At 38.7% G+C, this 26,842-nt stretch overlaps 1 protein-coding gene across 2 annotated transcripts; it reads right to left on the bottom strand.

The window, feature by feature from the left end:
* Nucleotides 1-1,580: 1,580 nt before the first annotated feature.
* Nucleotides 1,581-26,450, bottom strand: SMAD9 (SMAD family member 9; the record flags this gene model as incomplete). 2 transcript variants are annotated; one of them, XM_084234622.1, is made up of 6 exons in its annotated part: nucleotides 1,581-1,724; nucleotides 7,026-7,282; nucleotides 14,149-14,370; nucleotides 15,866-15,976; nucleotides 19,581-19,832; nucleotides 26,039-26,450. In XM_084234622.1, 6 exons carry the CDS (start codon nucleotides 26,448-26,450, stop codon nucleotides 1,581-1,583), a joined length of 1,398 nt encoding a protein of 465 aa, XP_084090748.1. The 2 variants fall into 2 exon arrangements, with proteins under 2 accessions (XP_084090748.1, XP_084090749.1); XM_084234623.1 differs by lacking the exon at nucleotides 15,866-15,976.
* Between the last annotated feature and the right edge of the window lie 392 nt (nucleotides 26,451-26,842).

Genomic DNA, 26,842 nt, shown 5'->3' with positions numbered 1-26,842 from the left:
ATGAGAAACAACTACTGTGTGCACTAATGCTAGAAAGAGTTGAGTGTATAAATGAAGAAACCTCTTGGCTTACTGAAGTACCATCTGTTATAAGCATGATTACCTTCTTAAATTAGACATATATTAAGAGGATGTGAAATATTTTCCCAAGCAGTGCAGTGTTTAGAGGGTGGGAATTTATATATATATATATATACACACATACATATATATATATATATATATACATACACACATATGTCACATACATATGCATCTATATATATAGTATGTATATGTGTGTATATTCACATACACACACATATGAAAGTACCTAGAAATAGAAATTTGGGGAATATTCTTCTTTTTAATCATCTAAGGGTAATAAAAAACAAAACCCAGGTTTAAAATATTTCATATATATATATATGTATGAAATATTTTAAACCCTATTACTTGGTTCCACTCTTCCCTAGATGTTATAGGGATTATGAAATTATTATCATTTTACTTGGGAAGTCATTTGAGCCCATCAGTGTACCTAGATTTTCTCAAAGACTTCTCCATTGTTTTAATAAGGTGTAAATAGTTAACATTTGCCAACAGGAGAATGTTATCACCTGGAGACTTTTAATGTGGGAATGTGAGAAGGTATAAGTAAACATGTAATGCATTTGTCCAATCCTCTTATTTTACCTGCTTTATCTCTACACACATGGTCTTAGAGCTCACACTGTGGACACCGAGTCTTTAGGACAGACTGTCACAAGTAAGCAGGAATTGATTTCCTAGGTGGATAGCAGGAACCTCCCTGGGTGATTCTTCGGCAAATTCTGATCTTATCTTGCAATACAACTAAATTCATGCCACTTTTACGCCTATCTTCCCATAGTAGATTTGTTATTCTTTACAGTGGCAGTTTCTGAGGCAACCCGACCCTCATTTCACAGTTTCTTTATTTTCCGATCACAGTTTGTTCATTTAAAATGTACCATTAATATATCAGCAAAATAGTTCAGCTATAGCTATTTTAACTTCAGAAATAAAGTTTATGTGGCTTATCTTATATAATTGATTGTACAAGCTTTTTTTTTCCTTTTTTTCCTTTTTTCCTTTTTTTCCTTTTTTTCTTACCAATGGCACTAATAAGTGAAATCATTTTTAATTATATGGTTTTGATTGCTTTGTTTTATCTGTATTTGTTTTAGTGCTGCTAGTACCTGATTTTTCACATAAAGAGCTTTAATATTTTTAATAATGGGCATACATTTGCCTTATAATGACATGTCTGACAAGCTGCCTTCTATTCCGCTGACATCCTTCAAATACTATTGACAGTTTTTGACTTACATTTGCTTCCTCCACTAAAATGGCTGCTTCTTATTATAGCACAGGCAGCAAAATTCTGCTTTTCTAACAGCATTGTACTGGCCTCAGGTTAACTAGGAAGCACAAATCAAATGGTAATTAAAAAATAGGAATTATATCTATTATATGTATTTATCCATATTCTGAAAAACTTCAGTTGCAACTCCAAAATCATATAAGCCACTGCCTGCAACAGCATCTATTCTATAGAAATTTAGATTAGAACAAGACTGTTAAGACACTGAAGAAATTGGATTATGCGGAGAGCCCATCTGGGTCAGAACTTTGTCCAACCATTGCAGGGGTCCATGAAGATGAATCTCAATCCAGCAGGGCGTGCTCGTGACATCCTGGCGATGATACTCGGCTCCCCACCCCTGAAAAGCAAGAATGGAGCCAAGAGTGATTGTGCAGAACTTATAGTAAGCCTCTAGAGGCACAAGACAAGCTCAATGGACAGAGCCCAAGCACCACAGCAGCCCCTGAGAGAGGGAATGTGAGCTCCTGATCGTATAGGACAACTCTGCATCAACCAGGATCAGTCAGAGGATCAGTTCCAGTCAATGCATTTCCTTTGTTCATAAGGAAACACCTGAACCTAGAGATGGCACAGGCCCTGACCTGGTTAGGAATGCTGGCAAATCATTTTCCTCTCAACAAGGGAAGAAATTTGACCTTATGTACACTCTCTTAAATGCTTAAGATAATGTTTTGCACAAAACTTGGTCACTTATTTCAGACTATGACTAGGTCTTAAAGGGAGAACTAGAAGGTTCTCTTGAATATTCAGGGATTGATTAACAAAACTTGTTTCTCTTTTCTCTGTCTGGCTCAGTTTTGGCTATTTTCTTTTTTATTACCATTTATGAGAGAGAATGAATGATGAATGAATGAACAAATTTGTCTATTTTTCTCTATATGTTATACATCAGTGAAAATGTATTTTAAAATCACAGAGTGATCACAGTCTAGCACGTTAAGTTTTATTGCTGGGAATAGTGATTCTCTGTGCAGATTTTTTTTTCTTAATTAGATTTTAACACAACCATGCTGCCTGATCATACTTCCCACTTGTGACCATGAGTCTGAAGTGGATCTCTGATGTCATCTAGCACTCACATTATACCCCCAGTTCCTTTGCTCTCCCTTAGTCCCTCAAATGCCCCAAATGACCGTCACCTCTGTTCTTCTTCTCTAAAACGTCAAAGACTTACTCCTCAACCTACTTGCAACAGATGATCTTTTCTGTTTTAATCAGGGAAATGGAGCAATCAAAAGAGAATTTCCACATCACCTGTAGCCACATACTTTGGCTTTCTGCCTCTTACCATAGATTAATTATCTGTATTTCTAAATAAGAGTCTATCCATTTATACGTAAGACTCACTTGCTTTGCAAGGACATTATTCCAGCAAATCTCCCCAATCTCTCCAACAATCTGCTTGCTACAGGATCATTCCTCAACATTCAAAGATGCCAAAATATCTTCCATCCTCAAAATACTTCTCTTGGTCCTACTACCCCACCAATTACTGACTAATATGTTCAGTCCTCTTTCTAGCAAAAACTCAAAGTTGTCTTTACTGGTTGCCTCAATTCCTGTCCTTCCATTAACTCTTTAAATCCATTATTAATCAGCATTTTGCCTCAGCCTTCAACAAAATTGTTCTTGTCAATATTAAAAAAAAAAAAAAAAGCCTCTCTATTGCTAGAATCAGTGCTCAACTCTCAGTTGTGGTATTACTTGGGCAGTATGTGACTTAGCCATCTCCTCAATGGACTCTCTTCTTTTTTGACTTACAAAGCCCCTTCCATATTTCATTTCTTTCCTCTTTATTTATTTTATTTTATTTAAGATTTATTTTATTTATGCAAGAACCAGGGTACAGGCCAGATGTGCAGGAGGGTGAGAGGATTCACCAGAGACAGAGTGGGGAACAGAACAGGCAGACAGATGAAATGCACTGCTGAGGGGAGCAGCAGGCGAGACAGGAGAGGTCTGCCGCGCCAAGTGGGGCCCTTGCCGGCAGGCTGGGATCAAATTGGCACTGTAGAAGGTGCGGACAGCTTCACAATGCTGTGCTCAACCGCCTGCGCCACCAGGGAGGCCCTCTTTTTTTTTTTTTTTTTTTTTTAACATTTTAAAAGGGCAGTTTATTAAAAGGAGAAAGAAAAAGAGGCACCTGCATAGTCACATGTGGGCAGGAGAGCTCTCCTTTCTTAGCTTTACTACTAAGTCACTGATTGCACTTTCTGTTCTCTTTACTGGTTCTTTCTTTTCCCCCACATCTTTAAATATTAAAGTGTCCCATGGCTCCATTCTAGAACTTCTCCCTTATTTCTCTTTTTAAACTCAAACTGCTAATGTCATCCCAGCTTATGGCACTGAATGCTGTCCTTTTACTGACAATTCCTAAATTTACATGTCCAATCCAGGCATCTGTCTCCAAACTTAGCTCATATATCCAACTGCCTGCTCAGCTGCTCTACTTGGATATGCAGTGGGCATCTCGAGATTGTTCTCTTCAAAGTTAAACTCTTAATCTTATACCCAAACCTAACCCACCTGCATCCTTTCCATCCTGGTTGAGGGCAACTTCATCTAACTCTACTCATTATCTCTTACCCTACCTTGAATGCTTCCCCTTCACACAAATCTCCCAGTGGCAGCCACCATCTTCTCTCATCTGATTACTGCAATACCCTGCTAACAGGTCTCCCTATTTCCAACCTTGCCTGCATAATATCTGTTTTCCACACAGTAGCCTGAGAGATCCCTTGAAAACAAGTCAGATCATGAAAAGTTGCCCCCGACTTCTGAGTCATAGGGTAAGTGGATAGTGTTTAGGGTCAGAAAAGAATAGAAAAAACCTAGGAGGAATAAGAGAGTCTCCAGAGATAAGGGCAACAAATTCCAAAGGGGATTAATCCAGCCCCCACATACCCTCCCACTAGGGGCAACAGGACATTCCTGGACAAGGACGATAAAGAAAAAGGACTCTAACATAAGGCCTGAGATGCAAGATATAATTCTGGGCACAGAAACTTTAAGACTGAGTGAGACCACAGAGAACTAACCAATCCCTGATGGATGGGGCTTTTGAGTAATTAGGGAAAGAAGGTGTATATACCCTGAGGCACAACTCCACTTGAGCTTCCTTGCCCCTCCCTGGCCTGGTTTCTTTGTTTCTGTTCTTTTCTCCTTAATAAAGGTTTTCTGATATCGATTTCTCTAAACAAATTTGCCTCTTTTTGCTTGCTTGCCTGAGAGCAAAGTTCCTGCTGCGGCTTTGTTAGACACCAGCCTATGGTAGTCTAGTGGCTGGGACTCAGCGCTGCCTCTACAGCCTGGGATCCATTCCTGGCTGGGTAACTATACCTGGAAACCTGAAATTAGGGTAACATATACTTGCAATGACTCTTCATCTTTTAAGATCAAAAGCCAAAATCCCTGCAGTGTCTTGGGAAGCTCTGATCTGGTTCTATGTTACTGGTCCCATCTCACCAACCCTCACTCATCATTCTGCAGGTACACTGGCTCCCCTGCTCCTGCAAATTCCCAGGTAGGCTCTTATCCTTCCCTCTGCTTCTGATGCTTTCCCCACAAATATCCTTAGGACTGGGCTCCATTGTCTCCAAATCTTTGCTGAGTGTCACCTTATGAACAGCCTACCCTGGCCACCTTTGTAAACTTACAACATCCCCCTTTCCCAGCGCTCTAAAACCCTTTAACTGCTCTGTTTTGTCTTTCAAGCAACCTCTTTTTTTAGAGGTGCAGTTTATTATCTGTCTTTCCTTACTAAAATATTGGTTTCAGGAGGGCAGAGCTCTCTGTACAATCACTGATGTATCCCAATGCCTACAATGGCACCTGGCCTGGCACTTGTTACTCACTTAAGAAATATTTGTTGACTAAGTCTTAGTAAAGATCAGAGCCAAAGAGACTTTAAAGGTGATCTAGTCCAGCACTCCCAGAAGCAGCTGCCACTGTTCAATCATCTATAATTTCTTTTCATTTTTATCATTTAAAGTTCTAATAACTATGCATGTTCAAAATATTGTATCAATATAAAATTATTAGAGATTTTATATTTTTAGTCATACTAATTTTTTTCAGTTTTATTGAAATATAATTGGCATAAATATTATACTAGTTTTAAGTGTATAACACAATAACTTGATATATGTATATACTATAAAATGACTATATAGTTAATATCCACTACCTCACTAAGATGAAATATTTTTCTTGTGACAAGAAATTTTAAATTTTTTCAAACTGATCATCTGTAGTATATTTGCTAAGAGTTAATTTAAAAAAAATCTGCAATATGGTACATTTTTTTCTATGAATTGTGTAGCTTCATGAATTTAAATGTCGCATATTAGAGAGAGGTACATCTAGTTGATCTTAGAAAATTCAGACTTCTATGCAAGCTAATATTACAGTAAAAGAATTACCTCTGAGATATTGATATTTCAGCCTAATATTAAAAACACTGGCCTGGAAAAAGTAACTGTACCTGCAAATGTCTGTTCATTAATGGCAATTTAATGCCCCCTGCTGGCTCCAAAGCATCAGAACATTTGGAAAGATTTCCAGGTATTTAATTATTTTACAATGTAAAATGCTTTTGAAGCTTTCCAGTAAATTTAATAAAACTACTTTGTCACTGTGAAAGAGAAGCAGTCTCAAGAACCCATTTTTTTAGATGAAAACTATTTTCTCCATTTTTGGTTTTAAAATAATTATTAAAATTATAATTACAACAAAAACATAATTTAAGTATAGGAAAGCAACAATTATTTTTCATTGTAATTTTAAAGGATTAAAAAATTCTATTTTGAAAAACCTAGGACAAGGCATACTGATTCCTTGGGTGGATATCTGAAAATGTGCAAACTATCATATACACCCAGGCAATTTGATAATTAAGCTGAGATTTTGAAATATCAGGATTATTTGCAAGTGCAAAGATGAAATAGCAAGGATAACACCTTCAGCTTCAATGTGCAAATCCATTTATTTTTCTTGTTGCCAATAAGTAACTTCCTCAGTTCTCCAACCTTCTCATTAACTTTAATGGGATCTGATTTGAAAAATTCAACAAATATTCAAAAACATCCACTACACTTTCTCAAAATTAATAATACCCAAAATAATGTTGCTACCCCAATCTGTTTATGCCTTTATAACAGCACTTAAATTTACAGTACCTTGTATTAGAGCCAGCGCTATCTTGTAGCTTAGTTATAAATATTATCCCCGCTGTTTTCCTGTCTGATTTTTATGAGCAAAGAGAATACCTGACTTGATTTGGGTAAATTTGCCAACATTTATTGAGTGACAATGGCCAGCAATTTGAGCAATGGAAAATCTCTATTGCATTAAATCCTACAAAATTATCACTGTCACTTTAACCTCTGCATTAAAATTACCAGATAACTACTTTAACCTGTTTTTTTCCCAAAAGTGATGTGCCAAAGCATTGTCTCATGATCGCTAAACAAGAGTGTTCACCCTCTAGGAAGAGGTGCTTTTCCTGAAAACAAAGAGTTCCTGCAAATTTGTTTTACTTGAACAGGCTGTATGCAGCCATATCAATTGAAAAAGATTTTTGTCTGGGTTTTTTTTTTTTCATTCTCTGTTTTAGAATTTGAAGGCACACACTCCTTACCTTAACAAAACTCATCCGAATAGTGCACATCTTAGTTAACTCATAAACCACTTCAAATCCATGATGAACTGATTGAGCGAGCAGCTGGGCGAAGAGCTGGTTGTTGAAGATCTTGAGACTGCAGCCACTGGGGATCTTGCAGACCGTGGCTGGGTGGAAGCCATGCTGGTAGTTGCAGTTTCGGCTCTGCACAAAGATGCTGCTATCACTCACACACTCGGCATAGACCTCTCCTCCAACGTAGTACAAATGCACACCTGAGAGGCAAAGCAGAGAGTCTTCAAACATCAGCACCACACTGACTTTAGGTGTGATATCATTCCCTGTTCACTGACCTCCATGGCCTCATGAGATGAGACAAGTTACTTTAAGGTTAATTTTAATTACCACCAGAGAGTCATAAGATGTGCAACTCAAGTGCAGAATTATTTTAATTACACTGTTTTTTCCATGAGTCCATTCAAAAGTGAACTGCAGGGGCCTCCCTTCCTGGTGGCCTAGCGGTTTAGTCTCAGCACTACAACCTTGAAGGCCCACCAAAACTGCCTGAGTTTGATCCTCAGCCAGGGAGCTAGCCCACATGGCACAGCAGACAGCTCCTCTCTCGCCTGCTGCTCCCCTCAGCAGTGTATTTCAGTAGATCCACCTGTTCTCTTCCCCACTCAGTCTCTGGTAAATCCTCCCCCGCAACCCCTTCTCATACCTCTGGCCTGCACCCCATTTCTTCTATGCAAAAATAAAGAAATTAAATTTAAAAAAAGTGAACTGCAACCCATGTAGATAATCACTGCCAAGAACAAATAAGTAGACTCCCATGTATTCTTCACTGTCTCAATCTCACATTATTCACTCCAAAAATAAAGTCTCATAATATTCAATGTAAAATACACAATGCAGAAAACATCAAATGGTCCTTCAGTTACACATATAAATAAAAATATAAAAATTGAAAACAGATAATATCATGGCTATGTTACATAAGTGTAAACACTAAACCACTTCAGAGAAAACAATAAATGGAGTTTAAATTTTATTCTATCAACAATTAAAAATCTACTTCTAATAAATATTTCAGAGACCTATTTCATTTTAGAGCTTATCACTTAGTATGATAGGTCATAGAAATAATGCCTATTTTTTAACCTATGAATAGTGAACTTCTTGCCACATTTTAGGATGTAAGACTCAAAATCAAAATACAGCTAATGCTACTATATCTCACGCTCTTAGACTTAAAAGACAAAAGAGCATCCTGAAAACACTGCTGCCCAGTCATTTTCATTCCCAATTAAATTTTCCCTCATTCTTTCCCTCCAATTGTTTGGGTCTGAAATTCAACTTAAATTCACAGCAAGGGATTGGGGCTAGATAAAGAAGTTCTAATCTGGTTATGGGAATCTAATTAAGCACCAGAACAGTTTTTCTCCAGCACTAGCTGCCAACATGATAGTAAATAAATCACGATGTAGTCATAAGGCATCTATAGAATGAACCAGGATATGCTTACAGTACTGTATTTTGAATCCCATCAAAATGAAAATACAAAAATTTTAAAGAGAACTTACTGACCCTCCATGGTTTCTCAGACTTTCCACTCAGAAGACAGTTTTGAGACAGCTGTTCTGAGCATCTCTATGAGGTTCTGAGTAGCATCCGTGGCAGCTCTGATTATACGTGACTACCTCCCACCCTATCTATTGCTTCCTCTAGCCATCTCCTTTCTTTTTAATCAATGTCAAAAAAATGTTTTTTCATTTTTCTTTTTTTTTATTTATTTGTTTGTTTGTTTGTTTGTTTTTGTTTATACATGCACTGTCTACAGTCAGAAGCGCGGGAGGGTGAGAGAATTCACCAGAGCCAGAGCAGGGAGCAGAGCAGGCAGAAGGACCGAAGACACTGCTGAGGGGAGCAGCAGGTGGCAGGAGAGGTCTGCGCGCCATGTGGGACCCTCCTCCGGTGGCCGGGGAGCAGCCGGGGATCGAACCGGCACTGCAGAGGCCGCGGGCAGCTTCGCAACCCAGCGCTCAACCGCTGCGCCACCGGGGAGGCCCTGTTTTTTCATTTTTCATACATTCCAACTACATAGGAATCTGATCCAGAGTCACAAAGGGAAAGTGCCGCTGTTGACACACAGGTCAAGACTCAACCCCCTCTCACTGTTAGTACCAGACTGTCTCCTGTCCTCTCCCATTTCCTTCTAACCTTCATTATTCTGTCTCCTTGAGCAGACTTAGTCCTGATACCCATGACCAGGCCTCGACAAGAGACCCAGGATTGCCCTGATCAGGTGGGACATGGCTACGTGGCTGCACTGACACATTCAGGCAGGGACAAATCCAAGCAGACTTCCCTTAGCAACCCTTGCAAACTCCCAGGGGAAGGCTTGCCTCTGGTGAGGCTTGCCTCTGGGGAGAACAAGTGAGGAAAAGCCAGAGAAAAAAAGCTGAAAAGTGTTTAGCAGCTATTTAAATGGAATGACCTTCAAATATGTAATCTTCACAGAAACTATGAAATATATAGAAGAGATAAGATTTTTGTTATCTGACCCTGGTCTTTACTGAGGGGATGAATTTCAATTGTGTTAGTTTTAGCCACAACCACACTGCAGTTGGTATAATAACAAGGCAGAGAAGAGCCTGGTCAGGCAAGTAGGTAGTGGTTTAGCATTTTGAGCAAAAAGAGGGCACAGAGCCAATGAGATGAACACATGTAGACCTGAGTCACCAGGGCAATGATGAAAAACCCCAATGTGAAGGAGACTGGGTTTGGCCTGGAGACAGCTGCATCTAAAGAAGGGTCAAGTAGCAAATGATTTTATTTACCTGCATTTGATAAGCCTTAACAGTGGCTTTAAATCGCATAGACTGAAGATCACCATAAAGAAGAGGAGCAATAAGGATAAATGCCCACAGAAAGTGCTACCTGAGATGACAAAGAACCCAAAGACAATGTGGTCCTCAAGCAAGTTCCACCCACACCTTGGACCACATTTCTTCTTAAGTTGTGTTTTTTCCCTTTTCATTTGTGTGCAACTGTATCCACCTTAATGAGATCAAGGAGTGCTGTACTGTGATTAACTAGGACCAGAGACTTGGATTAGGTTTGGCTTTGCTGAGTCAGACTGCAATTCCTCTTTTATAGTTTTGAATGACAAACAAATGATGGAGGAAAGACTGGGAGGATGGCCAGTTAAAAAGATGTGTGTATGTGTGTGTGTGGGGGGGGGGGAATGAAAAGGCTCTCGAGGAAGTCAGTGTCCCAAAGCAGAAGGAATGTGCATGGTTTTCCTCATGACTAGGAGGGAAAAATGGTGTGCAGAAAGTAGGTCATTACCCTACTACTCTGCACAACCCTCTGATGCCTGTCCACTCTCTGTAGAATAAAAACTAAAGCTACTCACACAAACACAACCCCTTCCCTTGAGTTTGTAACTGATCATCTTGCCTCTGATATTCTCTTTTCTGCACAACTATTTTTAAAGTCTGGCTGACTATCAGGATCATCTGAAACATTTAAATAGCACCTACTTCTAAGTATAATAATGGCAAAAATTCCTTATATAGCTAGATATATATTCAAATATATTGGAGAAAGGAAATGAAATATCATGAAAGGATAGAGAAAAAGAATGATAAAGAATCTGAATCATTGAAGTGGATATGGTAAATATGAAGATTCATTTCATGACTCTACTTTTGTGTATACTCGAAATTTTCCAAAATAAAAAAAAATTGAATGTAGATTTTTAAAAATGTAAGACTATAAAAGCATAGATTTCAGATCCACACCAGGGCTTAGGTTCAGAGGACAAAGTCTTTGCAGCTGCGACTGCATAACTCCAGGGCATGCTCAGTCTTCCAAGAGTTGTGTAGTAATTGCAGGAATTCTCCAGCAGATGGCAGCAACTTCTCTTGAGAAAGGGACACACAAATCCGCCTCTGGACTGGTAGTCAGGTTGGTCCCATAAAACTACTAAGACTTTAATTCTCTGAGGACAGTATAATGAACAAAGCCGATCTAGACCAGCTGAGCTACACTGCATGCCCCACCTCTGCCACTGACATACTCAGTTTGGCAGGGCTGGGCCCACCATGGAGCTTCTCTCCCTGCTGCTGCAGTGATCCCATCTCATCTTCCTCGCCTGCACAAGAAGGCCCACCAGAGAAAATAGAGAAGATACAGAAATACAAAAACAAAACAAAACCAGCCACAAATTCACAGCCCAGAAATAATCAAAGGTAACATTTGCTATGCTTTTTTTTCAACTTTTCTTTTTGAACAAAACTGGGGTCATATACTACAGGATGTTTTATAACTCTTTTCATTTATTACTATCATGTGAATATTTTCTCATGATATTAAGTATTCTGCAACATCAAGTTTAATGACTTCAATAGTGACATTCTATGTTCAAAATTTTCTCAGATTCATATTTTTAAAGTAAATCACTGTAAAATTTCTGTACTTATCAGTAATGGGCGTTATATTTCAACATCTCAGAGTTGATTGTGACATATCACTGTGGGCGCATATGATAAGTATTTTCCTTCTATATCAAATGATTCATTCTTCAAACAATGCACTATGAGGAGGACCAAGACAAAAGGTGATGTCCTCCAGCAGAGGAGGTCAACTGGGCCCCAGAGACAGAACCATGGGTGCAAATTCCTGATTCCATATTTCAGTGGTAGCCTCTGGCATGCTAGTGCTAACTTGCTAGCGGCTATTTGAAGCACATTGCTAAATGACATCAAAGCAATAGGTTCAATTCCCTTTCATTCAGTTTAGTTTTGCAAGGTTACAGATAAGAGCTTCATAGTAGCTCCACCACCTCACAGTGGGCCCCTTTAGATGGAAAACATGGAGGAATCAGCAGAAGCCATCGCTATTAGAAAAGACACAACTCAAAGTGCATGCACGCTGACAAGGTGGAGGCATTAACTTTCTTTAGGGCCAGCCAGCTTAGCTAACTTCAGGGGCAGGAAACACACACCAGATGTGGCCTAAAGCTAACTGAAAATTGCTGAGGAGTAAGGAAATGGCTCACCATTAAATAAAATAAAAAGAAAGTTTTTGGTAGATACCTTTTACCCTTTCTCTCTACAATTTAATCTCAATGTTTCAGCCAGGGGATCCTTTCTGCAGTGAAAACTCAGATCTCTAAATTTAAAAATTCTTCAACTTAAATCTATCTTCCCATTGTATATAGTCAAAGCTGAAGCAATCTAATTGGCCTTCAGGCCCTGTGACCTGGCCCTGTTGCCTCTTCTTCTAAGACTTCCCCACACCCTCATTCTCTCTGTTCTACTCATCCTGGCTTCCTGCTGTTCCTCACACTGCCAGGCAGGCTCAGGGCCTGTGCTTGCAACTCTTTCCCCTTAGATATCCACATAGTCAATTTCCTCTTCAGTTCTCTATTCAAATGTCACCTTCTTAAGAGGCCTTCTCTGGCTACCCTGTTCTAAAGTGTAGCCAGAGACTTGGTTCCCCTCCTTTGTTTTGTCTTAGACACTTGGCATTTGACATTTTATGTTATTTCCTGTCTGTCTTTCCTTATTGGCATACATGTCCTTACTGTCATCCGTGAAGGCAGGAAGTTTCTTTGGCTTTTTTGGTTTGGGTTTGGTTTGGTTTAGTTTGTTGATTTGTTTCCCATTGCTGCTTCCCAGGTGGCAGAACAGTTGGGCTAAGTGTAGAAATAATTGCGAAATGAACATATATTTCTGAAATCTGTGTCTCTATAAATTGACTCCAGAGAGCTCAAGTTAACTTACTCACTAATCTAGCAGGGCATTTTGCTACAAATTTATTCAGGCTGATGCTCTAGGAAGTCATGCTGGTCAGAACCAAATAATACAGGGAGCACCTGAAACAGGCCCCGGACTTCATAGGAAACTGAGAGCTCTTGCTTTAAAAATATTCCAAGCCAACATTTTTTTTTTCTGCCATGCTTTATGGCATGGTTTATACTTCTCTGAAAAAAAAAATTTTTTTTTCACATGAAATCAATGCCAAGGCAGTTCTCTGAAAAAAAACTGAGATACTGCCTTTGGTACCATGTGAGGGTGGGGTGCCCTTCCATGCAGGTGAGCATTCATTTAGGCTTTATGGTTTTTGTCACAGGTCATCGGTCTTAACTCTTGCTCCTATGGTTTCTTAGACCTATAGATTAGCTTTCAGTGAATGACAAAACAAACAAACAAAAACAACCAATTTGCCTTGTCTGCATCAGCAGCCCTTGAACAAGCTACTTGCAGAAAGCTTCCCTGAAGATATCCTATAATCTTTAATATTTTAATTCTATTTTCAGATCAAGTGGTATCAGTAGGAATCTAATACACAGACCAATCTGCAGAGCCCCTCAATAAACAGCTCCACAACACTGTGTTTTAATGTTCTGCTTTAAGGTTTCATTTGCAGATTCTTATAAAAATCATCTGAAAGTAGAACCATACCTGAGAAATTTGTTTTTTTTTTAAAGAAATTTGTTAAGAATTCAGTCAAAATAAAAATATTATTTCCTTTGAAGTATGGAAAATTTCTCCCTTTGGGGTAAAAATTATATTAGAGATAGAGTTTCCCTTTTCTGACCTCCCTCCCAAAACACCTAGGGTAAAATTTTAATTACAAACATTATGCTAACCCTTTAGTAATGACATACTTGCCCCTACTTTCTGAACTCTAGTCATCTACTGAAGGCTGCGGAACATAAGAGTCATGATTTTTATCTACCTATGTCCAAAGGTAACTTAACATGATAGAAATAATCAGCCAGCCAGAACTCCTCTTTGTCAAAAGGTATCCTATTTAGGATCTCCAGGCAATTCAAATATAATTCATAATATTTCTATTCAACAATTTCATCCTGCTTTCTTATATATCATCTTGTTTATCTTCATAATACCCATCCTATGATACTCCCTAGAAAATGCTACTCCAATACTCTCAGGGAGAGAGATTAATATGCCAAAAGCCCACATAATTTTTCAGTGTAACCTGCGAATGTTCTCCAGCTCACGCGCCCTGGATCATCCTACTAGGTTATGTGGACAACACATGACTTGTTTCTATTTCTACTTTTTAGCTCAGATGAACATATGGAGGAATAAATATATGCTTTTACCCTTTCCTATGTGTCTCCTGGTGTTTTCTATTGTTGAGTTTCTGTTTACATTAGAAAGAAGCCCAAGACAGAATCTGTTCCTGTTATTTGAAGGGTCTGTGAATCCATCTATGAGCACACTTCTCGAGGAAGCCTGGAACGTCTCCCCAACTCGGTTGTTCAGTTCATAGTAGGCCACTGAGCACCAGTGCTGTGGCTCCTCGTAGCACACTGGCCGGAAGTCTGAAAGAAAGTGAAGCAGCACATCACTACTGTCAGGCCTGGGCTTCCTTCCCACCTCATGATTCTGTCAGGAAACTTAGATTGATGTTAGGAACTAGAAAACTGTCTGCAAGACCAGGTATGCTGCTTTGCAATCTTTTCAACCCGGTCACTTTAACAGATGCTTTTGTGATTAGCTCATATGCTTAATGTCCCTGTGGCACAGAGACCAGGGTCCTTGTAGATGTTTTGAGGGGCCAGGAAAACAACCTGAATGGATCCATGTGATCTTCATCACCCCTAAAGGAAACACAGCTAAAAGGAAGTTGGCAGGTGGCCTCATCTTTATATAGGAAAGACAGCCTATTGCTATTATTGTTCCAAAGTGGATCTCTAAAGCAGAGAATATTTAACAAACTAAAATGAAAAATAATAGTTTAGATATGATGAAAACTAAATCAAAATAACCAGGGAGAACTATTAGTTACTTAAAGAAAAAAAACAACTTCCATATAAACCTCACATCCCCTTTCATGTATATAAGGAATACCAAGTTATTTATGGTGTTGAAGTATTTTAAAGAAAGCTATTTATTTCATCAGGAAATCCTTGAATGTTATATTTTCACCCCAAAATTTTCAGTTTTAAGTTGCCAGTAGCCAACCAGAGCTCAGAGCTCTTTCTTCTTCTGCCATCAGGTCTCTTTCACTACCTTTCCATTGGTTATATTATCTTTCTTATCTTTGAATATTCTAGTCATTCTTACATATAATGTGTATTCCTATATGCGTTAAAATGTAAATTTATGAAACAAATAAATCAGCGGGTTATTATTTGATTTCACAAATCACCTTCACTTATAAAGTAATTCACTCTGAGATAAATTACGTAGTAAACCCCTTTATAGCTTCCCTGCCTGCTCAGTATGGCTCCTGGAACTGCAGCCCCACATTGCCTGGGAACTTGTTAGGAATGCAAGTTCTTGGAGTCCAACCCAGGTCTAGAGAAATCAAAATCTGCATTTACACAGGTTTACCCTGTGGTCAAACATTAAAGCTGAGCAACATTTATCTAGCCTTTATAAGACATAAATAAAATTTGGTAAAAAACCTAATCACATATATGTCTAAGATCACCTCTTTAGGAAAGATATCACTACAATCCTACAGCAAAAAACATAAATGGCACAAAATCACTTACTTCTTAAATACCCAATTCCATACTCAACATCAATAATACAAACTTCTAAATGTTAGGTTAAAATTTAAAAATTTAATTAAAGAATATATAATAAAATAACAACTTACCCTATTAAGCAGTATGATAAACAAAGCACGCACTTTATGGTATTGAGGTATGCCAGGGCTGAAATGCAAAGCCATGCTACCTACCCCTTAAAGCTCATGTGAAACTACAGGCCAGCACACTTTGTTTTGTTTTTTGATATGTTTTGCTTGGGGAAAATAGGAAATACTCTTGAAAATAGCTACATTTAGCTGTTCATCTGCAAATTTACCTCCATTAGGCATTGACAGCACTAAATGACTATCAGCTGTGGCATCTAGAGGTCGGCCATTCTGGGTCCCTGCGGCTTCTGTGGCATGATAAGGCGGGGGTGGTGTGTCAACTAAAAGAAAGCAGCAAAACAAAGGAATGTCAACTGATAAAATTACACAAAGACAGCTGATCCAACCTTATTTGCCATTAAATTCCTGGGCTTGGTGGAGAGCAGTTATTGCTAAAGAAAGACCAGTAACTTAACAAGACAATTCTAAGTGACATGGTAAGTGTTCAACAAAAGAAATTGGTTGTCCTGAGATCTGCACTAAAGGGTTGATTAGTTTTCCCTCTGACTTATGAGTTAATCATTGAGTTCAAATGACTTCATGATAAGCTTTTCGAATCTGGGACTATTCTAGCTCTTCTCAAAGACAGAATAGTCTGTTATCTGGCTCTGAAAAGAGAGAAAAGTCAAACCTTCTTTGAAGGGGGCTCAGTTTTCAGTTCCTATATTGTCATGGGTTATACAATGACCACAGTGATGCTCTGTGTCAGCTGACAGAGAAGATGAAAACTGATTGTACACCTTGAGTATAAGGCACACTTACAAGGGTTCTTCTCCCCAAATATTAGTTCTATGACTGGACAGTGATCATGGCTAGACAAAAGGTGTACTCCATAGATAATAGCATAGCAGGAATGAATTCATAAGACAATAAAAACTCCCAAGGCAGAAGAAAACTTCTGTAGTGATGACCTCTCAAAACAATACATTCCTTCTGTATACATTCCTGGTGTCAGTCAGAATAGTCTTGTTACATTAGTGGTGGAGTTTGATGCATAAAAGGTTGGGTCAGTCTGCCTGTGTTGAACTCAATTTCCCATTCAAGCAGTTCTCACACTTAGGTATGCATAAAAATCACCAGTGGAATTCGTTAAAAATGTAGACTTCTGATTCTACCCTCAGAAATTCTGAGGTGATAGATCAGAGGTTGAAATTAGCATGATTGTTTTAATAAAAGTCTATGGATCCCCTGCAAAAGCATGGATAAGGCATTTCCTTGTGAGAACTTGAACTACAACCTTGGCAAAAAAGTTCAGCAACATGGGCCCTTTTGCAGGTCATTGAGTAAATCTACTTATAAAGTTAAGAATTGAAAATAGAGTTCCCACAGGACTCGGGAGTTCCTCTTCTAGGTATCTACTCAAAGAAATTGAAAGCAAGGACTCAAACAGATACTTGCAATTCAGCGTTCAAAGCAGCATTATTCACAATAACCCAAAGGTGAAAACAGCCCAAACATCCAACAACCAATAAATAAAACCTAATGTGGTATATCCAAAGAATGAAATATTGTTCAGTCACCAAAAATGAAGTATAGACACAAGCTACAACATGGATGAACTGTAAAACACTATGCTAAGCAAAATTAGACACAAAAGGACAAGTGGACAAATGCATGATTCCACTTCTATGAGAGGTGTACCTAATATGGGTAAAACCACAGAGATAGAAAGTAGATTATAAGGACTGAAGAAAGAGGAAAGTGAGAGTTATTGCTTACAAGTTACAGGGTTTCAGTTTGGGGTGATGACAAAATTTTAGAAATAATGGTGATGGTTGTACAACATCGTCAGTGTACTTAATGTCACTGGGTTGTACGCTCAAAACAGGTTAAAGTGGCAGTTTTCATATGATATATATTTTACCACACTTTAAAATTATATAGTATATTAAAACCATTGAATTACATACTTTCAATAGGTGAACTGTGTGGTACATGAATTATATCTTAATAAAACTTAATAATTCAAGGGGCTCAACCAGTGTATCTCAAATGTTCCTTTTAGTCTTATTTATCTATGAACATGTTATTTGAGTTGGCAGTTTGCTGTTAATCATTCAGAAAAGAATTATTTTCTTTTAATTTTAAAAAGACTATTTCTTCTATGAGAAATTAATCATTTTCTGGAAAGAGGTTGAGGTCCTTCCTTTATAGGTGGGAAGAGGAAAAAGAACATCAACCTGTTAGTCTAACCAGTTGCAGGAATATGGTCAGTACAGAAAATCTGTATAGCACATATGTGTTTCATGTAAACATGCATTTTGTGACATAACTATCCTTCTGTCCTTTAACCAAGTTTTTGTCTTTAAACGACTTTTTTTTCTGCTATGTCCTTGTCTCAGTGAATTGAGCTACCTGTAAGACTCCAACTACCTTCCTTCACTCTCAGGGAATGACACCCAAGTTTCCTTCCAGCATCACAGCCTTCATCCCAACATCAAGTTCTATTGATTTGACCTCACATTCACTTACTTTCCCCCTCTTCTTCAGTTCAAGTCCTCAAGCATGCCTGGACTGCTACAGCCTTCATTACACTGTTACTTATCCACATGACCATTCTCAATAGCCATTGGCTATTAAAAGTCAGGACCACTGTGATAATCATCATCACACCTCTAGCCTCAGCACAGGGCCTGGCACTTAGCAGGTGTCAGTACTCAGTCAGTACTTACCAACACAGTAAAATCTACATCTACAGCTCTGAGCTATAGTTTCAAGTGGGAGGACTGGGAGGTAATTCATTCACTCAATAATCAACTAATGAACAAATACTGTGTTTCAGTCTCTGTGCTAGAAATGCAAATGAGAACCACTGACAGCTGAATGGAGGAAACAACAGACAGAAACTATATACTTAGTGTGGTAAGTAAAAGTAGATATCTATATGAAATAGTAGATGTATTGCTGATGGTACAAAAGGAAGAACTGAATAGCCAGGAAGGGAAGGGGGCAACTTCTCTATCTTCCCACATGTTTAAGTTCTTTGCAGACAGAGACAATTTTCATTAATCTTTTAATCTTTTAATAGAGGGCTTCTTTCAGTACTCTACGGCAATATTTTCATATAGTAAGAGTTCAATAGATAGCTGTTAAATAAGTGGATATATGAATAAATGGATCAGGAAGAGCATAATATCAGGCACCGAATACACTTACACATACCTTAGGAACTTGTTAGCTCAGGATATTACTTATCGCACACTTATCTTCTGCCTATTAGTCCTTTCTTCACAACCTTACACTCACTTTATAGGTGTGGTAGCATATTTAACTATGAAAATGGACTCCCTTTCCCAGAGGGGTATGCACATCCTCTCCCCTTCCATATGCTTTTCAATTCCGTAAATATTTACTGACCAGCTCTGTCTTCAAGATGATGTGCGGGCTTCACAAAGCACAAAGGAAGCATGCACTGGCTAGAACTGGAACCTCACTCTGCCCCTCTGGGTCATGTATACATCTTTTGCAAGCAGAAGTCCCTTTGATTACTGTATAAGAGGCCAAGGAAAGGCCTAGCTTGCCCTCAGGCGAAACCTTCCTGCATGAGTTAAAGTAGTATTTACAATCTTATTCTACTGCCTTCACAAAAAAATCCCTGGAAACTGCCGAGGCTGCCATTCCAATCCACTTCATTTCTGAGCACTTTCAAAGGATTAGAACCAGAAACCAGATAAAAGACATGTCGTAGCTCAGTGCTAAACTGCTCCAAAATGGGTCTAGTCTGGATCATCTCAGAGGGTGGACAGAGTCCAGTGGCCCAAAGGAGGTTGCCATGTAAACCATAAAGCACTACATGAACATTAGTTACAGTGATTATAATTCTGGTACTCCTGTAATAAATAATTGTGTTGGTTCATACTCCCAGTGGGCTGCAGTTTTACTGACCTGAGTGCTGATAGCGAATGTCGGGCTCAGGGCTCCCCCGGGATTGAGGGTAGCTGGGCAGGCACGGGGACTGCGAGAATGGCCCAGGCGAGGGAGGGAATGCAGAGCAGGGAAGCTGCTGGAAGGAGTCCGGGTAGGTGGCATTATGTGGCATGAGCGGCTCGCTGTGGAGGGAGGCGCTGCGGAACTTGGCTAGGAGGCTGAGCTGGGGGTTATATTCGCTGTGTCTTGGCACAAGTACAGGAGGCAGCACTAGGATGAGAAAGGACCCAGCGGGTTAGAATCGAACATTGGCTCATCAGCACAAAATAGAGTGGACACTTGCTGGTTTTGTCTGCTCAGTTTTTGACGATAACATTATTTCTCTTATGAGAACCACCCCTCTACTTTTCTCTGTGCTTACTATGAAATCATCGATGAAGGTCCCATCTCTTCCCCAAAAGTGAGCTTATAAAGCAGAATAGACCAGCGGTCTCTCTCTTTGCAGCCTGAATCTTAAGCAGAATGTCACAATTAACAGAATGTTTGGAGGAAAATCAGCTCAATACTCTAAGAGACTCTCTTCATTCCTACCACAGAAATTAGCAAAGCTGCCTTAATGCCTACCCTCTGGAGACATAACCGTTCACATCTTCCTTTCATTTTGCCAATAAAGTGTTTTTTAAAGGCAAAATCAGTTTTATTGCTCGCTATGAAACCCCAAGTGAATCCCAAAATAGTTTCACTTCAGAGACCATGTTGAATTATTTAAATAACCAGCCTAAATTTAAGACTCAGGCGTGCTGTAAAGTAAAAACATTCTACTTGTCTTTACCAGAAAGATTTAAGGGCAATAAGATGTTAAGTAAAACATAAATATGAGTAACAATTAAAGTTAATAAGTAAAAGACAAGCAGCAATGAGAAAACTTAGAAATAAAGTCTGTTTATTTTATTTTATGTTGATCCTTTTGGATTCCATACTTAAAAAAAGAGTGTGTATTCCTGAACTTGACACTATATAAAAATTTAGGAATGGATGCACTTCTCAAGGCCAGGCACTGTCCAGGCATTTCTAGCTCCTAATCAACTCCTTACGTGTCACAGTGCCTGGCAGGAAAAAGGTACTCAATAAAGATTGATGAGGTGTGACATGTTACTAAATGGACTACCTTTCTAGACTAAGTTCCAGAGAGAGAAGCAGAGAAAACAAGAGAAAGAAGTGATGAAAGAAATAGCACAAGAAGTTAGGGCCTCCCTGGTGGCACAAGGGGTTAAGACACAACCTATAGAGCTATCTGCAGCCACTGAAGCAAGAGTTGATCCCTGGTTCGCCCGCTTGCTCCCCGCAGCAGAGTATTTCAGTCAGTCTGCCTGTTCTGTTCCCCACTCTGTCTCTGGTGAATCCTCTCACCACCCCCCACACACCTCTGGCCTGTTCCCCAGTTCTCGTATGCATAAATAAATAAATCTTTTTAAAAAAAGGAAGAAATAGTACAAGAAAATTTCCCAGAGTTATAGAAGAATCTATGATATCAGACTGAAAAGAGCCAAAAAGCACAGCCCATTGAGTGAAAAAAGAACCATACCTAGTCATATCCCCTTGAATTTTAAATATCTATGAACAAAATGTATATTCTAACAGAGCCCAGAAGATGACCCACAAAAAAATGGACATGGAACTCACTTCCATCTTCCCAATTTGCCTTCCAAAGCTGAACACTAAAGGGCAAAGGACCAATGTTCTTCTACGGGATAACAGTTCTTACACCCAATCCCACAATGGAAACCAATAGAACAATAAAAAATAACATAAATCATAAACCAAAATATAGATATCAAGGAATGAGAAGAGGAAGAAAGAAGGTAATACATAAATGAGCTAAATCCTCACCTTTTATGTTAGAGTGTCAGTGAAATAATCTAAAGGCAATAAACTTGGAGACAATGTGTAAGCATACTGTTGAGAGTTACTTCCATAATTTTTAGTAATAATGGAAGAAACTAACAAAAGAACTAAGCAAGAATGATTAAAAGCAGTTGTTTTAAGTATTGGCAAATTTTCAGAGAAAAAGAAATCCTACACACTTGGTGGAAATGTAGATTGGATCATCCCCTATGGAAAAACAGTATGGTGGTTTCTCAAAATAATAAATAGATTTATTATAGGCTCTAGCAATCTCACTACTTGTTTATTTATCAAAATGCAAAAACACTAATTTGAAGTTGATTGCAACACTCCTTTGTTCATAGCAACACTATTTACCAATGGCCAACTTATGGAAACAACCTAAGTGCACAACAGACAAGTGGATAGAAAAGAGATATGGTATATATACGCAAGGAATATTAGTTAAATAATAAAAAGAAAGAACTTTTGCCATTTGTGACAACATGGATGCAACTGGAGGAAATTGTGCTAAGTGAAAAAAGTCAAAAGTAGAAAGACAAATACTAGATAAATTCATTCATGTGAAATAAAAAAAAAACCACAAAGGAACAGGCAAAACTAAGCCAAAACATGACTGCATAACTGAGGCAGAGCGGGAGGGTGGAGATAAGGAACAAAAAGGAGGAGGGCCAGTGGACTACCTTGGAGGATTATGGGTGCTTTGGGGGTGAGTGTGAAGGGGTAACACACATCAGATGAGGTATGAACCTATTCCCCTAAATCATATAGGGCTGTCAAACAATAAAAATAAAAATACCTCAATAAAAATGTTACAGAAAGATTTTTTAAAAGCAGTTGTTTCTAGAGATGAGGGGTGATTCTTGTCTTTAATCACAATGTTGATTTGTTACTACGTGTAAGTATTGATAAAAATTTTCATAAAATGTATCTTTTGGAATAAACAGATAATAATGCAGTACCTTAACAATAAATTCAATCATAAAGTCCATCATTTAACTTCCATATTTCTTTCTTTCTTAACAAGCAATAATTTTCAGTTCTACAGGTATAAAATCAACTCAAACAGATAAATAAAAAACTTTCAACTAAACCACTACATATGAGGGCAGCAGAGAAACAAGTAATTTCTTGCCTTGGTAAGAGCCAATATTTGTATTTGTATCTACTGCCCTATGTCACTACAGAACAAATACTCAACAGAACTATGCAAAAATGAATGGATGATAAGCCATTACATTTCCTTTCATGTATCTATAAATATGCAAGAATAAAAAAATGACTTGCCTCATGAATAGTCTGAAAGCCAGGGACCACGATAATAAATGGCATGAGGCTTTTCAAAGATGTTTCTTCATCACAATATTAACAATGTTCAAGTAAACACTCATATTTCTTCTTTGGATAAAGAAGAATTTGAATAATCTCTGTAATTTTTGTTTTAATGTAATGTATCTACAGCTAATACCTCACATTGATAAACATTATACCTGAAACCCTTCTGAATGTGGAGACTTCTATTTCTTCATAGCCTGCAGATCTGGGGCACCCGGAGAAAAGAAAGAATGTATTTTCTTTACCGATGCATATATCTTGATAATATATTTTTCCCATGTGGGTCAAACCGAAGGTTGTGAATATTTTTTTGCAGAGAAAACCGATGGTATCACCCTGGTTGTTATTTGGCCTGACTGGCTCAGTTACCTTAGATTTGCACTGATCATATTTTTAAATACTTCTACTAAAAACATAGCTGTCTTACTCCATTTGAAGTGCTATAACAGAATACCATAGTCTGGGTGGCTTATAAACAATAGAAATTTATTTCTCACAGTTCTGGAGGCTGGGAAGACTGAGATCATTATGAAGCATGGCTGGATTCTGGAAAGGGCCCTCTTCCTGGTTGCAGGCAGCCACTTTCTCAGAGTTCTCACAAAAATGGGAAGGGGTTGGCGACCTCTCTACGGCTTCTTTTATAATGGTACGAATCTCATTCATGAGGGTTGTCCTCAGAATCTAATCACCACCCAAATTCCCCACTTCCTGATACCATCATCTTGGGCATAAAATTTCAATATAGGAATGGGGGCTAGGGGCACAATTATTCACTCTGTAGCAATAGCTATTCTTAATTACTAAGTTCTACTTCTCCATCTCAGCTGCTCCTTACCAATACGATGTAAAGAAGAAATTACACTTCTGAAATAACCTCTTGTCAACTGTATGGAGTAAAATTATGATGTCTCCTGAAAACATTTTCTGAACTTCTACTAGGCCTGCGCTTTGTCTGAGAACTGGTGAAACTTCACGACTATTGGGTATGACACCATGAAGATCCAAGTATTAAAAATGAGAATTAATGTTTAGAAACCTTCATAGCAACTTGTCAGGTTAATTTTATATCTGTTGAAATGCATAATTAAAAATTAGGCTTGTTTTCTGTAATTTTTTTTAAAATTTCATTTGCTTAGTAATCAATTTGTACTGTGTAGAAATACCAATTTTTGACAGATTAGAAACTTAAAAAATAAAAACTGTCCTTTACTGCAGATAGTTTGAAAAGGAATGAAATCAATTATTTAAGTGGATATGTGAATGATAAGAAAATCAGAACGTATCCTTCATGTTCCTAAAGTGGAAAATCAAAACTAAGAGATTTCAAAGGCAAAACTGAAACTTTGTAATAGTTAGAGACCAAACAAACTTAACATCAGCATTTCCATTGTTCTCAAAATATTTACTTTAAACATGGCCAGAAAACTAAATAAAAAATCTGCATTTTCGGGGCCTCCCCGGTGGCGCAGCGGTTGAGCGCTGGGTTGCGAAGCTGCCCGCGGCCTCTGCAGCGCCGGTTCGATCCCCGGCTGCTCCCCGGCCACTGGAGGAGGGTCCCACATGGTGTGCAGACCTCTCCTGCCGCCTGCTGCTCCCCTCAGCAGTGTACTTCGGTCCTTCTGCCTGCTCTGCTCCCCGCTCTGGCTCTGGTGAATTCTCTCACCCTCCCGTGCTTCTGACTGTACCCAGTGCATGTATAAACAAAACAAACAAACAAATAAATAAATAAAACATGCCTCTATAAATAAAAAAAAAAAATTTAAAAAAAAAAGCACTTTAAAAAAAAAATCTGCATTTTCTATTAAAAAATCAGTTAGGGGGCCTGGCGCAAGGGGTTAAGATGCAACCAATAAAGCTAGCCACAGCCACTACAGCATGAGTTCGATCCCCAACCAGGGAGCTCCCACATGGCACAGCAGACCTCTCCTGACTTGCCTGCTGCTCCCCTCAGCAATCAATCTGCCTGTTCTGCTCCCTATTCTGTCTCTGGTAAATCCTCTCACCCCCCTCATCTCTGGCCTGTACCTCAGTTCTTGTATGTATAAATAAATAAATCTTTTAAAAAATCAATTAGGAATTTAAAAAATACTCTGAAGTTTAAGTACTTTAAATTTAATACAATTTTTACCCATCTTCCATTTTTAAAACACAAATCTAAAATGAGATAAGATCTATCTGTTGTATGGAAAAGTATTCACACTACCACTTCTAGAAGAAGCTTACAGAATATGAAAACAACTAAAATAGCAAAAATCCTTTAAAATTAGGTCTTCCAGTATTTAAGAGGAAAACCAGATGCATTTTACAAGATATTTCTTATAAAATACATTTTACAAATCCATTAGGTAAAGAGAAAGTATTTCTTTTTTCCCTTTTTCACATGTGTTATTCAAGATTCATCTAAGTATAGAGAGAAAGGATTTCTTAATGAAATTCTTTGGGATTTCATTGGGTTTATTTTGAATACTTAGTGTAGCTCAAATCTTTGAAAGAAAAGTTTCTGTCATAAGCTCAGACATTAACTATTTTTATTGTAAGTTTGCAAAGAGAGACCACAAAGAAGCAGGAAATAAGGAAGAAAACAAAGATGTATACGTTCTAGGGACAACAGCTTAGAATTGCCAAGAGTAGGGAGAAATACCAGATGTCTCCAAAAATGGAGTGAAATATGTGCACACACACCCAGGTGTATAAAGAGTTTTAGAACAATACATTCTGCCATCTCCCCCAACTCCCATGGTTTTCGGAACAGGATTTCTGGTCCAAAGGATTTCTAGCAACTCTTTCACTGACTATTTTTGGACTCAGGTATGAGATACCTCTACTTATCTGAGTTTGGGGAAATTGGCAGCCAAAAACCTTTTGTTGAGTTCAGAAGGAGTTGAATTGAAGGAGAAGGGGGTTTTCTGTTTTGTTTTGAGCAGTTAATCATATCAAAGCATATTAAGACCTTCAATGGACACAATAACTAGAAAACAATGATGATAATTCCAAAATACATCAAAAGAAAATTGTGTTTTTCAAGATCACGTAAAGCTCACATGTATACTGAAATGAAATTATCTTCTTTCTAGATTTTTCTGACCACACAATTTTGGATTAGTTTCTCAAAACGGAACCTCCCTCTCTTCTGTCTCACATTAGTAATATGGAGCCTGGTCCTGCCCCATCACCCTTCATCAACTGGGACACACTCCCTTAATTTTTCAAATGGCAATGGCATGAAGAAAGCTTACCTGGAGTCTCAACCCGGCGGTAATGATAGGGGTTGATGCACACCTCTTTCTGCTTGGAACCGAACGGGAATTCACAGCACTCAAGTGGCTTCAGCTCGTGGTGAGACTGGAGATCTGGCCAACGCCACACGCGGCAATAAATAACATGGGGCAAGCCTTTGCGGTGGGACACCTGCAGGCGCCCATCCAGCGAGCGGGGAATTGTGACACATTTGCTGGGCTGCCCCGGACAGCTGAGGGCCCTCTCCAGCTCATCCATGGCGCCTTTCTTCTTCTTTAATTTCTTTACTAAAGAGTCCACTGCCTTCTCGGCCCACTTTTCTTCTTCATCTCCTTGCTTCCAGCCTAGCAGTCTCTTCACTGCTGGGCTGGTGAAGGAGAAGAGAGAGCTGATGGGGGTGCTGGAGTGCATAAGTGGTGGACTGCAGGCGTCCTAGGCAAACAGGAACTGGACAGAGAGTGAGGCTTCACTGCCTTCAGGGTCTGATGGAAGTAGGTGGCAAGTACAAATTCTCCAGAAATGTCCTAAGTTTCCCTTTTATTCTGGAAGTGACTGTGCGCGATTCAATTTCGGAAGTGCGCTGACTTTCTCCTAAGTCTTGGAATGGGCTAGTCAATTCTGAAACACAAGACAAGACTTTAATTCACTTAGCAAGGTTCATTTTCCAAAAAGGTTAACGTTGGACATGAGGGAAACAGTCTTCAAATCTTTTAGACTTAAAAACGCTCAGTCATTTTTTATTGTTCCCTCTCCCTTAATCCTTAAGTCTTGGTTACCAACACTCCCTAAATCTTGGTAATTAT

Source organism: Talpa europaea (assembly GCF_964194135.1).
Source record: "Talpa europaea genome assembly, chromosome: 6".
Lineage (NCBI taxonomy): Eukaryota > Metazoa > Chordata > Mammalia > Eulipotyphla > Talpidae > Talpa > Talpa europaea.
Note: the sequence above shows the minus strand (reverse complement) of the source record. Positions and strands in the feature narration are given on the sequence as shown.